At 37.9% G+C, this 15,904-nt stretch overlaps 1 protein-coding gene across 3 annotated transcripts in view; it reads right to left on the bottom strand.

Annotated features, from left to right (window-relative positions):
• ST8SIA1 (ST8 alpha-N-acetyl-neuraminide alpha-2,8-sialyltransferase 1) overlaps window positions 1-15,904 on the bottom strand; it is a 129,370-nt gene that overhangs the window by 80,639 nt on the left and 32,827 nt on the right. For all 3 annotated transcript variants that reach the window (XM_030804470.1, XM_003265592.4, XM_012502468.2), the window contains exon 2: window positions 963-1,107. In XM_030804470.1, the coding sequence (XP_030660330.1) occupies window positions 963-1,107 (145 nt within the window). The remainder of the gene's footprint in view (window positions 1-962; window positions 1,108-15,904) is intronic.

Genomic DNA, 15,904 nt, shown 5'->3' with positions numbered 1-15,904 from the left:
TATCACTGCATTTTAAAACCATTAAACTAGACTAAAATATCTAAGGATGAGCTAGTCAGCATGGCTGTTTTATAGAGAGTGTGACTTTGGATCTGGCAGAACCTGTGCCTCCACTTTGTGGGATTCCTCCTTTAAAGTCTCATGGGCTATTAACAGAGATACATGAAAGGTTCAGTACCACTTTCCAAGGCTCAAAAATTCTCTTTCTGTACAATCATCTGAGCAAACCAAGGGTGGCTAGAAGAGGTCTTGGGGAGACCACGATTCATTTCTGAATTTTTCCCTAATTGCAATTTTGCCTAAGATCTCCCCTCCCCAAAACTAGGGTTCCCTAAAATAAAATTTCCCTTTTCCCCCCTCTTGCTGCCTACATGTATATTAGAAAAACATTTTATTTCAATGCTCAGAAAACCAAGAAGAGATATTAAGTAAGCAAAGCTTGATTTAGACCACTTCAAAAGTGGTCAAGTTGAATTATTCCTCTCCATATCCACCACTCCTCCATTTCACAGCGGTAATCTAACCACAGGGTTAACATTCAAGAGCTCTAAGAAGCAAACTTCTCACCATATGGTCCCCACTCCTTGAGCAACATCAGTCCTAAGAAAACATTCCAGTATCACACAAATCCTCACGGTCATTCCACAGCCAACCTCAGAACACTAGAATTCCACAAGTCCCTGATCATTCATTTCTTGCTTCCTTCAGTCTCATAAGACTCAAATCAGAAAGGCTAGGAAAATTGTAACTCTGTAACATCCTGCTTCCACCCTTGCATCAAAACACTATGTGATTTATTCACACACACACAGATGACAGATATAAAGAAAAACCTTTAAAGTTAAGAGAGAAGAAAGAAAACAAAAAGTCGATCTGATGAGTTAGGCAAACTCAATTATCCCTTTTCTATGACAGCAAGAAATTTAAGAAACCATATTGAAGGCAACCAACTCTATACTAACCTGAGGGAAGAGAGAATAAGTTGAATTGTCAATGGTGAATGAGTATAAAAACTCCCCGTCATACCACATGCTTTTCCCCATAGGGGAATTCATTTTAGTCATGGCAAAGAGGTGGGCAGGGTCGCAGCAGTCTTCCATTTGTTTCCTAGGAGAGAAAAGAGAGAGAGAGAAAAGAACAGCAGGTTAAATGAGGAGCAGATTCATTCACTTGTCATTCCCACAGAGATGCGCCGCCTTACCTCAGTGCCAGCTCATAGAAGCATAGCATCTCCAGGGTGATTAGACTACTATTAATTCACTCTTCTAGCCACCAAAATGCGTGACCAGAATATTTCACAGTAAAAAAAAAGTTCACAAAAAATACATCGGCTCTCAGATTCAGGTGAGATATGTCAAAAGTAAAAATAACCATTACAGTTGCAGATGTACTGATTGATTCAAACATCCAGGTCCAGAAAAGACCTGGATAGCTAACTTTGGAGACTGTTGAGCTATTCAGCTACAGCAGAGGTGCATCTCTATCTTCATTAACAATCAGGTGGTTAAATTCAGTGAAAAGAGACTTCCTGCGAGCTGTATGGCAATGGAATACACAGAGTGACCCTAAAGAGAGTGCACTCCCCAAAACTGGTGACAAGATAGAGAACAATCCCTTGGAAACCTTTTGAGTAGAAATAGAATGAAATGAATGATATGATCTCAGACACTGGAGAGCAACCTACCGTCTCACTGCTAAACCTCACGGGCCTTTTTGGTTCTCACTTTGGCCTCTCAGAAGTGTTTGACACTGTGATGAGCTCTGTGACTTTGACAGAAGTTTCTCCCAGCTCCCTCAGTGTCTGAAGCACCAGCATCACTGGGGTAACCTCACCCTTCTGGGCTGGCTTGCAGGCTACTCGCCAGCCAGCCCCTCAAGTCTAAGCCATGTTTGTTCTATGGGGAAATATTTATAGTACCCTCCAATTAACAATCTGTCAGAAATAAATTCCACTTACTCATGAGTAAAAGAGCTTATTCACCATTTCCTCCTCTAGGAAGATGAATAAAACAAATTGCTGGCTTAAACCACTTCTGAATGACCTCACGCAGAAATGCTTGCTCAGACATCTTTAGCTGAAAGGGGACGGTGGAGTGGGAGACCTGACTTCAAGTCCTGCCTCTGCAGCTTACTAACTCCATGACTGCGCAAAGAGAAGGGGTTGCAGAACTGCCCTATGAGACTTTCATTGAGAGTTCACTGAAAACGTACTGGTAGAGCACACAGTGAAAGTTCAATACTTGGTAGGTGTTCTCCTTCTTATTGTTACACCGTCCCAGCCTCATTGCTGCCAGGAATCAGCCTAGTCAGTAAGGCTGCAGCTGCAGGGGTCGTGCAGCGTGGGCAGGCTTCCTCAGCCTGCGGGGGAGGTGCTTTTCCTGCCACACTGTGCCTCCCCTTGCACTCTCTGAGATCTTCGTTGGCTTTGCCTTCACGAAGGTTTCATTGGAAAGAAGGACAGAAGAGAAGGGCTCAAGCCAGAAAGGGGAGAAGAGCTCGGGAAGAAAGCTTTCATCTTATCAAAGTTGCTAGACCCAGTGTCTCTTCCTGCTCCTACACTAGCCCTCTGTTTCTCATCAGCTACCTCTCTTTCCCCTTCTTCTCCACCTTCATTCATTTTTATTGGTGTTTTGCCACCCAAAAGGTGGCTTCCAGAGATGGTAAAGGTTTTCTTTGTTGTTTGTTGTTGTTGTTGTCCTTGTTTTTTGAAACAGGGTCTCACTCTATTGCCCAGGCTGGAGTGCAGTCACTGCAACCTCAAACTCCTGGACTCAAGCGATCCTCCTGCCTTAGCCTCTCAAATGGCTGAGATAACAGGCATGTGCCACCACGCCTGGCTAAGGTAAAGTTTTATACTGGACTGCAAACATTTTGTCAAAAGCGCATCCTGCGCTCTTATTGAGTCAATAGAAAACACCTGGACATGGTTTACGACTATCTTTAAAAATAAGGAGAATTATCACTAGCATGATGCTAAATTTTGGGGGAGGATAGGCTAAATTGTTAGTTCCTATCCCATGTCTGCTGATATCTTATATTTTTTAATCCTCAGAGCAACCCTAAGAGATAATTAAAGGTATGGTTATTATTATTATTATCATCATTATTCCTCCCAATTCTCGTCTGAGGAAACAGGTTTAGAGCAGTTCCAGGACTTGCTCAGGCCACACAGGGCAGAACAGGAAGCCAGGTCCACGGACTCCAAGCTTTCTCCTCTTTGCAGGCTACCTGCTCAGAACCATTTTGATTCATTTGTATCTTTCTCTGCCCTAAAAAAAATGCTGTGTAAACACTGGCCAACTGCCTGCAGTACACCAGGTGGCTTCATAGGTATTTTTCTACTTAATTCTCACAGTAACCCATGAGCTGGATGACTTTAATATTCTTTTCTCAAGTAATTTATCTCCGGTCACATAACTGGTGAAACGGTGGGGCAGGGCTTTGCTTCCAGGTCTTTGTACCTCATATCAGGTACTTATTTCCAACAAGACCGTGGCTCTGGCCTCCAGCCAAGCTGAACGTGCCATTCTGTACAAAGTGCTACAAGATGTTCAGAAGGAAAATTTGTCACAGCCATATAACACTTTACGTTGCCTAGTACCTGGCAGCTTGCAAATCGCTTTCATATTTGTTTCCTCTTTGCATCCTCAAAATAGCCTAAGAAGACAGGTTACATTATTCTGAATTTATGGACAGTGAAACTGATGCTGAGTCCCAGAGACTTGTTTAAGTTCATTAGGTTAGCAAATGTTTTCTTAATTATTGATAAAATATGTATTAGATTATGTTGAATCAAATTCACATCTCCTCCTACAGCATCACCATGCTAGGGCACTCATACCTTTAGTGGGGGAAAACAAATATGCCATAGAAAATACAAAGTTTCACATATGTAGAAATATTTTTAAATCCAAGAGGTATAGCAAATTCACAGCAATCATGCCACTATTTGCAATATGAGTGGTTTTTCTATCATAAACTCTTAAACTTTTCCCTTCATCCAGAATGCCTCCACATCTTCCCTCTGTCATGACCATCTCTGGAGGGTGGCTAAAAAGAAACCACAATTTGGAAATGTGTATGCATATCCCATGTGCCTGAGTGGGGTCCTCATTAGCTCAGCAGCTACACTGGATATGGCAGCAGCAGCAAAAACAGGAATAGTACTAGTACTGTAGTACTACCAGCTGCAGTACTAATAGTAGTAGTCATGTTAGAAGCAGTAGTAGTGATTTTTACTGAGTTCTTACCTAAAACTGTGCTAGGTTCTTGGGATATAAAATTGAATTTAAAACCAGATCTTCCTTCTGAAAACATAATCAAGAAAAGGGGCAACCAGCAAGCAAGTGACTTCCTGTGTATGCAGGGAGATGTGACCAAAGTCACAGCAGAGATGTGCACAGACGTCTGTGGTTGTTTGGAAAAAGGAGGACATTAAGTCATATCCAGGGTTCCAGGAAGGGTTTCCTGATCTGAGATTTGCAGCCTGTTGTTTTTGATGTCTAGGAAATTGTCAGATTAAATAATGGACTTCACGTCCATCCAACCTTCAGGTAATTCTGGAGCAGAGCTATAGACCAGCTTTTAGAATTTTTACCGAATTTGGCTCCTATATCCTTTTTCATGCTTTGCATGGATGCTGTGTATTATTTGCTTTTCTTTCGTGGCAGACAATAAAATCAGAGGATCAAAAAAGCTAAAGGAATTCCTTTTTCATATTCATCTTTAAATTGCCAGATCATTAAGTTTCAGTTGCATGTGAGTTGAGTACTGGAATTACATGTAATTGCTTTTTATTTGAATTCAAGCTTCAGCAATAGTCATAGCTAATGACACTATAACTGCAGCATAAAGGTAAATACTTACAAAGCCTAGGAGCCACTTGCTAGAATGTCACTCAGGTTCTTATCCCTCCTAATGGAATTCATAAGATCAATTAAGCCAAGAAGCCCTCATCTGTTGACTGTGCCTACCGACTAGGAAGCCAGATACTGAGGAAACTTAACAGGCAAATAAGGGTGAAAATCCAACCACTCAATTAATAATGCCTAGGATCAGAGTGAACCTTGTTATGACCCTTTCAGATGCCATGTTCAACACTTTGGTCACCAGGCAGGAAGAAGGTTGGGAGGCTACCACTCCAGTGACTGATACTTTTGTGCCCCTTCCAAAGGATGACTGAATTTGAGAGAGGAGGGGTGGGCAAGAATTTACCTCAGTTTCAGTATCTGGCCAAAATCTACTGTTACACTGTAGCTATTTAGACTTAGCTTTTGGAAGGTTAAATACTCAGATATACAAACATCCAAATCAATGCCAGTGCTGGCATCCCTGAACATGCATGTGACAAATGATCATTTGATCTTACATGTGCCCTTCATATCTAATCAGGGTATCAATGTGAGTAGCACGAACAGGGAGTGTCATCAGAGTTTACTGTTTGTAACCGACTATGCAATCTAAAATTCTTATACACAATATAGGGGTAAACAGTGACAATCTCTTTATGTGCTTTCTATGTTGAAATTCTATCAATCAGGTGAAGTGTAAGTGAACATTTAATATTGCAAGAAGAAAATGCTGCAATAATAAATTTATTATGAAAGCTGTTAGTTTTATGTACAAAAAAATTATGAGGAATTATTTACTACCTAGGAGAGTCAATTGTCAGTTAAAGGAAATATTAAGTCAGAGTGTGTCTGGAATATAACCTTAGGAAAAATACCACATAATTATTCTGCCAACGAATATTTACAAAAAAAAATTTTTTAAATAATATAAAGCAGAATAACAGAGTTGAGATTAAATAAGTCTTCATAGAATTATTTTACATACTGACACTCAAAACATTAGACAAAATAATCTTGAAGAACTATATTTAATGTTCAGTTATTTAACTCCATTTAGACAATGAGATTTTCAAGGAAAAAAAATCCTAAATTGGAACTCTTCACATGTTGTTATGAAGAACTGAAAGTTAAATGTTAAATCTGCCCTCAAAAAGTTCCATGAGGAATAAATACTCCAAAAATAATATCATGAGAAATCATCTTTGATCCAGTCACAATAGAGAATTCCTCATATCCCCCTTCCCTGCTTTATTCTTCTCTCTAGCACTTAAAACTATTTATATGCTATATATTTAATTTATAGTCTTGTTTATTGTCTATATCCCTAAGGCCCAGAATATAAACTCCATGAAGGCAGAGACTTCTATCTTCTGTTCACTGTTGTATCCCCATTTCCTGAAATGCTGACTGAGACATTATAAAGATGCTTAATAAATATTTATTGAAAACCTAGATGCTTATCAATAGTGCATTGGATAAACAAAATGTGACATACATATGGATGGAATATTATGCAGCCATAAAAAAGAAGGAAATCATGTCCTTTGCAACATGGATGCAGCTGGAGGCCATTACCCCAGGTGAGTTAATGGAGGAACAGAAAACCAAATACTGCATGTTCTCACTTATAAGTGGAAGCTAAACACTGGGTACACAGGGACATAAAGATGACAGCAATACACGTTGGGGAATACTAGAAGTGGGAGAGAGAAGGGGAGAAAAGAACTGAAAAACGACCTATTGGGTACTATGCTCACTACCTGAATAATTGAATCATTTTTACCCCAAACCTCGGCATCGCACAATATATCCAAACCTGCACATGTACCCTCTGAATTTAAAGCCGTAATTAAAATAAATAAATAAATCTGATTGAATGAATAAATAACAAATAGGAAGAAAAAAGACAGTGTTAGAGAAAGCAGAGAATTGCAATGTGCATTTTGCTTCCACAATCAAAATTCAAATTTAAGAAGTCAATTCCTTATAGTTTTCTTCTGTGTTGTCTGTTTCGAGACTAAGGAACAAAACACTTGTCAAAATAATTGCTCTAGACTGGCAAACATTTTCAGCAGCAGAAGATCCAGGATTTGGGGTATTTGCTGAGCAGTGAATCCCATTTCCTGCCGCTGTGTGCTAAATGTTAGTCTGGTTAAAGTAGGCATGTCTGTAGGACTGCAGACACGCAGCACAGAGACTACAGGAATAATCCACCAGTGGATAGTGCTAAGAAATTATTTTTCCTTCACTATATTGTCAAACATCCAAATGTTGACTTTGAAAATGTTTGGTAAGGTTTCAAATTTAATCTTGTCTCCCCAAAGTTCTTCCTATTCTAGTGATATCTGACTTGTCAATTATTTATTTTAACATTTGGCTTTCAGCCAAAATGTGTATCTAATGCATTTCCTCCAGACAGCTAAATCAATAGTCCTTATTGTAAAGTGTCCTGAGCTGAGTTCCTAAAATTCCTTTTAGACTACAATATGTTGACTCCTTGGGTTAATGTCACAGAGCCTCAGATTCATGACTGAAAATGTTCCCAAGCCTCAATATCAGAGGATGGTTTTGAAATGGAGGTAATAGATATAAATCACTTAGCACATTGTATAGCCTCAGTAAGTAATTTCATTCTCCTTCTTAAGAGTTAGAGACAATACAACTTTGTTTGCTTCACACAATATCAGTTTATAACCTTTTTCTGGCCGTAATTTTTAATAGTTACCCCTTCTATTCTCAAACATGTCCCTATTTGAATAATAACTTGTATGTTCACCATATAAAGAGTAGAAGCTGAAAAGTTAAGCATCTAACAAAAGGGGGCTTTTCTTTAAGTGAAGAATCTAGTAGCCTAGACAGAAATCAGAGAAGTTTCTTATTCTAAAAACTAGGTGGCAGATTTCACATGAAAGAAGAGTTTGGGCCAGCATACGTTAATTTTTTCCCCTGACTTAAGGAAATCTGTCTGAAATAATCAATTTTGAAGCAGGTTTTTTTTTTTAAAGGGTCACTGTTGGCTGATGGCCCAGACATATTTTCTATATGATCTAGAACAAGAAGTGGCAGAAGCTGCTCTGAAAATTTTCAGTGAATGCTTATTTTCAGTCTCCCTGTTTATACCCACTGGTCTATGTAGCTAGAAAGATTCTAATATTGTGTTTTGAGAATCAAGCAGCAGGGTCTTGCTCATGGAAGGGGAATGGAGGCAAGCAGTGATAATACTGCCTCTGGGGCAAAGACAATACCTTTGCCCCAGGTATTGGGGCAACTGTATTGGTTCCCTGCAGTAGCTTACATCATTGACCTAATAGGCCGAAATACACACTCCATATAGAGTAGAGATTTGTATTCATCTTATTTTTCTATCAAAATCTCTTAAATTGTATGAAGGAGAAGTACTTTCATTAGATTATTGCTTCAAAATTTTGTTTTCTACAGATATAATAAAAAGTCTTTTCAAAGATTAATCTTCTGGATAATTTGCCAGAACTACAAACACAGAGAAAAACAACTCTTACCCACTACTTAAGCCAGCAAGTAATCTTGTATTTAGCAGTATTTTATTTTTCACATTTGAAATGACTGCATGATAAAGGAAATGTGTTCCAAAGAAATGACGAGTTAATGGGTGCAGCACACCAACATGGCACGTGTATACATATGTAACAAACCTGCACATTGTGCACATGTACCCGAAAACTTAAAGTATAATAATAATAAAATAAAAAAAAAGAAAGGCAGATTAGTGCCACGTGTAATTTGTGTTTCTCTAGTAAGGGCAGAGAAAATTGAAAGAAGGAACTTTTGAAACATGAATATTTTAAGGAGGATCTGTTTTTTCTAATACGTATTTGTTTTATAATTTATGGAACAAGTACACAAAATAATTTGGATTAAAGAATATCAATGTTTCCAGGAAGGATTTCAATGAATACTTATTTTCAGTCTTCCTACTCAGGCTTACTGATCTATACAGCTAGAAAGATTCTAGTATTATCTTTTGAGAACCACTTATTTGTTATTTTAGTAGCTGGAAGTGACTGGACCCATTCAGACCGCACTCATTCAGTCAATCAACAAACATTTGCTGAGCAACTTCTATGTGCCCAGTGCTGTTCTAGGCACTGAGGATAAGGCAGTGAATATACCAGGGGCAGAGGTAGGGGGGACACCTTGCATCCTAATTCTACTGAAGAAATCAGAAAAATAAAATAAATAATTTACTTGGGTGAATTGGGAAAGATGCAGTTTTTAACAGGGTGGCTAAGTGAGTCCTCACCGGGTGACATTTGAGTAAAGACCTGAAGGAGGTGAAGAAGAAAGCCATGTGAATATCTGAAAGAAGAGTATAGTGGAGTCAAAACTCTCTGTCCCCTCGTAGGGTCCTGGCTGGGTCTGAGAATTAAATTGATACATGATATATTAACAGGAGAAAAGTTTTAAAATTTATTTAATGTAAGTTTTATAGGATATGGGAGCCCTCATAAGAAAAGTAGGACTCAAAGACATGGCAAAACCTACATGCAGGCCAGGCACTGTGGCTCACACCTGTAATCCCAGCACTTTAGGAGGCCAAGGCAGGAAGACAGCTTGAGCCCAGGAGTTTGAGACCAGCCTGGGCAACATGGTGAAACCCTGTTTCTACAAAAAAAAAATTTTTTAATTAGCCTGATGTGGCGGTGCATGCCTGTGGTTCCACTACTTGGGAAGCTGTTTGGAGGATTGCTTGAGCCCAGGAGTTCAAGGTTACAGTAAGCCATGATCACACTACTGCACTCTAGCCTGGGCAACAAAGTGAGACCCTGTTTCAGAACCAACCAACAAAAAGAACCTACTTGATTTTGTATAAGGCTGAACAAAGAGATCCAATTGTGGAAAAGTAACTAAACTATGGCAAGGCTAAAGGAAGACAAGATTTATTTTAACAAAGTCTGCTTGTACAGAATTCTCTTGGCTATGACTCCCCATCAAAGAATGTTTCTTTCTTCCTAGCATATGGAGGACAGCTTTCACCTGGGAGTTTTTAATCTCCTGCCTTCAGGAAGAAAAAGGGAAGATAAGAATGTCCTTCTCGCATCTGCTGTTCTTCAAGTGTCTTTAGCTTGAAGTCATCCCCGTGTGGTAGTGTTGTTTTGGGGGGCATAATCTGCTGTCCTTCAAAAGCATTCCAGGTAGAGCAAACAACAAGTGCAGAGGCCTTAAAGAGGAGCATGCCTGGTATGCTGAAAGCCTCAAGGAAATCAGCGAATCTAGAATAAAGTGAGCGTGGAACGGACTGGTGTGCTGGAGGAGAGGCTCACATAGGGTTGGGTGCATGCGGCACTTACTCTGAGTGAAAAGAAGACTCTGCCCTCCCTTACAGATCCTCAAGAATAAATCCAACTCCAAAAGCACAGCAAGACATTCGAATTTGACTAGAAGTTGCAATGGAGGGTATGGGGCCACTGCAAAGCAGAAACTTCATAAAATCTTCCAGTGGATGCCTGTTTCTCTCCTGGACATATTTCTAACATTTTCTCTAACCAGCCCCGTCAAGCCGACCCTCTCTCACTCTTATCTCTGTCCTATCCACAGCAAGGTATCCCTCTATTAGACTCTTCAATTTTGATTCCCCTCATAATCATCTAACACCATGCTTAGATATGAGAAAACCCACCAAAGAAAATATTTCTGTTATACATGAATTCATATCTTCATGAATAAAATTCTGTTTGTCTGTTAATGGCATCACAGAAAAACAGGGAAGTGGGTATCTATCACATCTGGAGAGTGTGTTTCAGTGGTCTGAAGTTTAAAACACATGTTTGGAGAGATGCAATGAATTCACTTCTGGAGGCTTGAGCAGGAGCATAGGGGTGGGCAGGTCCATCCACTCAGAGAGAGGCAGTAGTTGGGCAGTCATCGTAAGAACAGCTGAAAATACGGTCCAGATCAGAAGTACCAGTCATCACATGAACCCCTATACTCCACTGGGCTTTTAGACATGTGCGCAAGTAGCAGATGCTCCAAACTGCAGGCAGTGACTTATAATTGAGCCACTTCTCGAATATACATGTTTACACAGCAGGGTGGGATGCAGCGGGAATGTCTTTATCCAATCATGGCCCACGGTGCTCCTGAATAGCACTGGGGAGGCCAGACATTATATAATAGATATAAGAACTCCATTCAGAAACACTTTTTCTTTCTTGTTGTAATGATACCTAGATCTGAGATTATGTCTGTGAAAGATGGGGAGAAGTTTGTGAAAGGCAAAGCAAATTAAAGGAAGAGAAAAAAGATACAGAAACGGCATTATAAATTTCTGAATTATACAGATTTTTTAAGTCAGGGAACTGAACCAGCAAACATTAAGATGATCAGGGAAGTGACATATTTCAGAGGGTAAGATCCTGTAGTCAGCTCCACGGACTCATCCCAGCTGCACTGCTTACTAGATACAGGACTGGACAGTAGCATCTGTCCTGAAATTTTTCCAGATCCTAATTGTCTCTTTCATGATTCATGGCATACACTTCTGGTATTTCTGTGAGTAAGATTCAAAATTATTTTCTGAGAAAAACTTTGGCTTTGTGCTATGAACCATTTTCACAGAATGGAATTCTGCGTAAACACAAGTCAAAGATTCTCAATTTTCTTTACAGATTATTAACTGTGCCACCTGCTTGTCTAAAACATATGGGTCTCTCTTTACTCAACACAGAATATCAGCATTTCAGGTTGTCAACAACCTTTAACTGACTGTCATTCAGTTTCCATTAAGGAACGTGCTAGCTGAATCTTATTCTGGGAGGTAGAGTCTTTATATTTGTGAAATTATGAAATATAAATTTGCTCTTCGACCCTGTTTCCTGGCGTACAAGTCTTAAAATCCTTAGAAACTCCAAAATGATGTCTTTTTGTATGCTAATGAGTTGACTGGTGGCTAAAGACCCCTAGGTAGATTCAGGATGGGGGCTGATCATTTAAAAGGCTAAAGCAGGATTACAGGATTAGAACTTTAAGCCGCATCCCCCAAACTCTGGGGAGGAAAGGGTGGCTGAAGGTTAAGTTGATCACCAGTGGCTAATGGTTTAATCAATCATGCCTACATAATGGAGCCTCCATAAAAGCCCAAACTGACAGGATTTGAATAGCTTCTGTATAGCTGAACACCTGGAGATTCCTGAAGGGTGATGTGCCTCATGAGGGCATGGAAGTTCCACACACCTTCCTCCATATCTCACTGCATGCATCTCTTCATCTGCATCCTTCGTAATATCCTGTATAATAAACAGTAAATGTGTTTCCCTGAGTTCTGTGAACTGCTGTAGCAAATTAATAGAACCCAAGGAGGAGGTTGTGGAATCCCCAATTTATAGCCAGTCAGTCAGATGCACTGGTAAAACAACCTGGGGCTTGTCACTGGCATCTAAAGTCAGGGGCAGTCTCAGGGACTAAACCCTCATCCTGTGGGATATGACTCTATCTCTAGGTAGACAGTGTTATAATTGAATTGGAAGACACCCAGCTGGGTCCACCACAGAATCAATTGCTTTCTTATTGGTAGGGAGAAATCCCCATGCATTTGGTCACAGAAGTCTGTGCTGATTGTTGTTGAGTGGAGTTTGTGCATGGTTTTTTCCTACTGTCAATATTCTTTCTTTATATCAAGTCAAATCATGAGGAATTAAGCTATTTATATCACATAAAGGTAACTCTTTTTAAACATCAGCCCTGTAAATGATCATAGACATAAACAAAGCTACTTTCTAGTTCCAGTGGGTCAACTCAGCTCCTCACCAACATATTGTGAAAACAGTCAGGCAGGCACTGCCACCTCATCCACCCATCATCCCTCAACTTGTCGCTGTGTTCACTGCATTTGTACTTAATATTGTTTTGTGAATATCACTGGCCATCTTGATAGAAAAGTGCAAAGGTATTGAGAGAGTTGAAAGCAACAGTTAAGGAGAAGCATAGGCTTATAAACAAAAACAAAAATAGAGATTTTTTTTTTAATTTGGAAGCATTGAGAAAATAAAGGATATTACAAATTTAGATGGAATGAATCCTTTGACGAGTGAAAAAAGAAGCAACAACTGGCAAAAGGGAAGGAAAATGAGAAATGAAATGGAGTTTGTTTTTTTTAGTTTGCTGAGAAGATAATGAGGTAAATGTAATGGGATAAATACTTGTAGACAAATTTGTCATAATTTAGAATCTAAAGGTATATTAAATTAAATAATAGATACTTCATTATTTGGGTATTTTCCAATAAAAATATATTGTAGGAAAACATTCTTTCTAAAAAAAAATGTCCTTTTTAAAGAGGTGAACAATTTTTGTCTAATTCAAAGTTTATTTAACTGTTACATATATAACAAAGTAAAAAGAACCAGGAAATAAGACAGATGTAAAGAAAGTTATAGAAATAAAGAGGTATTTTTTGGTAAGAAAGCTTAAACAGAAATCATTTTGTATGAGAAGGAATCTTATAAAGTAAATTTAGTCTTAGAATAAAAGGTCTGGTTGTTTATGAAAGAGGGATGTTCAGGACAAACCAGAAAGTCCAAGCATGTCATGAATAGTCTGTGTAAGTCCAATAAGAAGCTGTATTAAAAAATGTATAGTTAATGGGTGCAGCACACCAACATGGCACATGTATACATATGTAACAAACTTGCACGTTGTGCACATGTACCCTAAAATGTAAAGTATAATAATAATAATAATAAATGTATAGAGTATAAATCCAATAAGATGATTTATTAAAAATATTTTTATATGATCAAGTTGTCTATAATTAAAGGGAAATTATAATGGTCTTTCTAGAGATTGGGTTTGATGTAAAAGAACACTAATACACTAAAAAATTGATTAGAACAATAAAATTTTCTTAAGGGATTGATTTATTCTTAATAAATTATAAGAGATTTTAATTTTTTTAACCCAAAGTTCAACTTTTATTGCATCTCACCATTTTCAGTTTTCTCTCCCCTTTTAAAAGCCACAAAATAGTAACACTCTTCTTCAACTCATTTTCAGCTCATATAAGGTTTTTTCCCCTCAAGTTCTGTTTGTTGTGGCCTGATGCTAACAATGTTTTCTTAAAGGTCTGAAGGAAAAGATTTATTCCAACATAATATATTCTGTGCACTACAGAAAGTCTTTTCTTTTGCCTTTTGGTAACAGGCCTAACAGATTTTATGTTTTATCAAAATTATTCCTATGCCATTATTATTAAGTTTTGGTTTGCTTAGAAATAAAACTAAGATTTAAAAGAATTATTTTTTAATTAAGGTTATTACATCTGTGTATCTTTCTTTAGGTGCTTTTAAAGTCCTTGTGATATTGAGTTACAGGGCTTTGACTCCTGGGTCTAAAAAGGACACCAAGTTCTGCTAAATCTTAAAAACTGAAAGCAATTAAAGTCTCATCTCCAGGCCCACTATAAAATGCCAATCAAATAAACTGCATTCCTGAGACACAGAGCCAGAAATTAAAGCTTTTCAACTCCTCAAGGTCCAGGGACTATTGCAGAAGAGGTGGGTATGTGAGATTGTAAGGGCTGATATTGAGAGATGAAATAAGTTCAGTTCCTCAGTAAATTAACCATTAACATCAAAGGCACACTAATGCAAGACCAACATATGGGCCCCTGTATCCAATTAGCAAGGTTTTCTTGAAGCATTAACTGACTCTTTAATAAAACTTATAAAGGTTATAAAAGGCTTATTGAAGTTATATCTTATGGTCAAGATTACAATTTTATAGGTCATTTATAAAATTTTGAAAAACAAGTTTAATTGGCTTTGTGCTGTTTTTATTAGGGCTTATTGTTTGGAAAACTAAGTCTCCTCTCTCAAAGACTGAAGGTTTTTGCCTTTTTTTTTTAAATCCTTGAGTTATCATTTTAAGTGAATGACTTATTTTACAATGACTTGTGATCCAATTTTGTGATATCAAGTGTCTTAACCTTTGATATTTGACAAACTTCTCAAAATCAAATTATAAATTTTGTCTTTTTCTGACTTAATTAATCCTTTAAGATGTTAGGCTTCCTAAAGTCCAAAGTTGACATATTTGACGTATTTGGTATAAAAATTATATAGGAAGCATTGTCAAATCTGAAATGGTGTTTGGTTTTCTTTGGGTTGTATTTCTATAAATATGTTATTGGTATGTGTTCCAAAATTATGAGAAACTCCTATCATTCTGATATGACTTAGTGTACATTTTCGGTAATAATTATAATCGTTATAATAAATAATTGTGTGCCACAGAGGTAATAAATTTCTTTGTCAATTGTGTCTTTGACTATGGCTGCCCTAAAGCTTTTTGTCATTCATGGAAAATTATTGCCTTGTTTTGATCCTCTTTAGAAGGTGGTTTTATAATCAGCTGTAAAACTCTAACAAGTGCTCTTGAATGAAGGTGTCTGATAATTCTGGAGATTTTGACATCAGAATAGTGGTAAAACTTTCAGGACTCATGGAGAGCTGAAATGTTGATGAATATCAAGCAGAATAGGTATTAACCGCACAGAAAAAACTAATAGAAGACCAGAGTAATCTTTTTGACTTTTTGCTTAAAATGTTGGTGATCCTTTGTTTTGTTTTTCAAAGTAAAGGAAACTTTTCTTTTGAGCTATTGACAGCTTTTAACAATTAAGTATACTCCTATAAACAAAATTTGGAGCATATTTATTTCTCTCCACCTGATTTCTCCAGAATTCAGAAACTATTTGTGAATATTCTTAACTTATGGCAATATAGTTATTTGCATAAGTTCAATAAGAATCTGTTTTCATTTGTAACAGGACACAGTTGGAGAAACTGGTTATTTTACCAAGGCTTTGACTGGCATGGTGTGCTTTCCTTTAAGGAATCGAAGTTGGCTTAGAAAGCCAATAAAAGCTTTTTGGGAAAACTGCCCTCATACCTTGTCTATGCAGTTCCTGTACAGGGTTCCTGTCCTGTGGTAAATAAAGAATGTCACTTTCTGACAGGCCCAGGAGCCCCAACCTATTAATACCTTGGAACCTCAAGAGGAGAGTAATTCATCCAACTCAT

Source organism: Nomascus leucogenys, chromosome 23 (genome assembly GCF_006542625.1).
Source record: "Nomascus leucogenys isolate Asia chromosome 23, Asia_NLE_v1, whole genome shotgun sequence".
In the NCBI taxonomy this organism is placed as follows: Eukaryota; Metazoa; Chordata; class Mammalia; order Primates; family Hylobatidae; genus Nomascus; species Nomascus leucogenys.
This window is presented reverse-complemented; position numbering and strand designations above follow the sequence as displayed.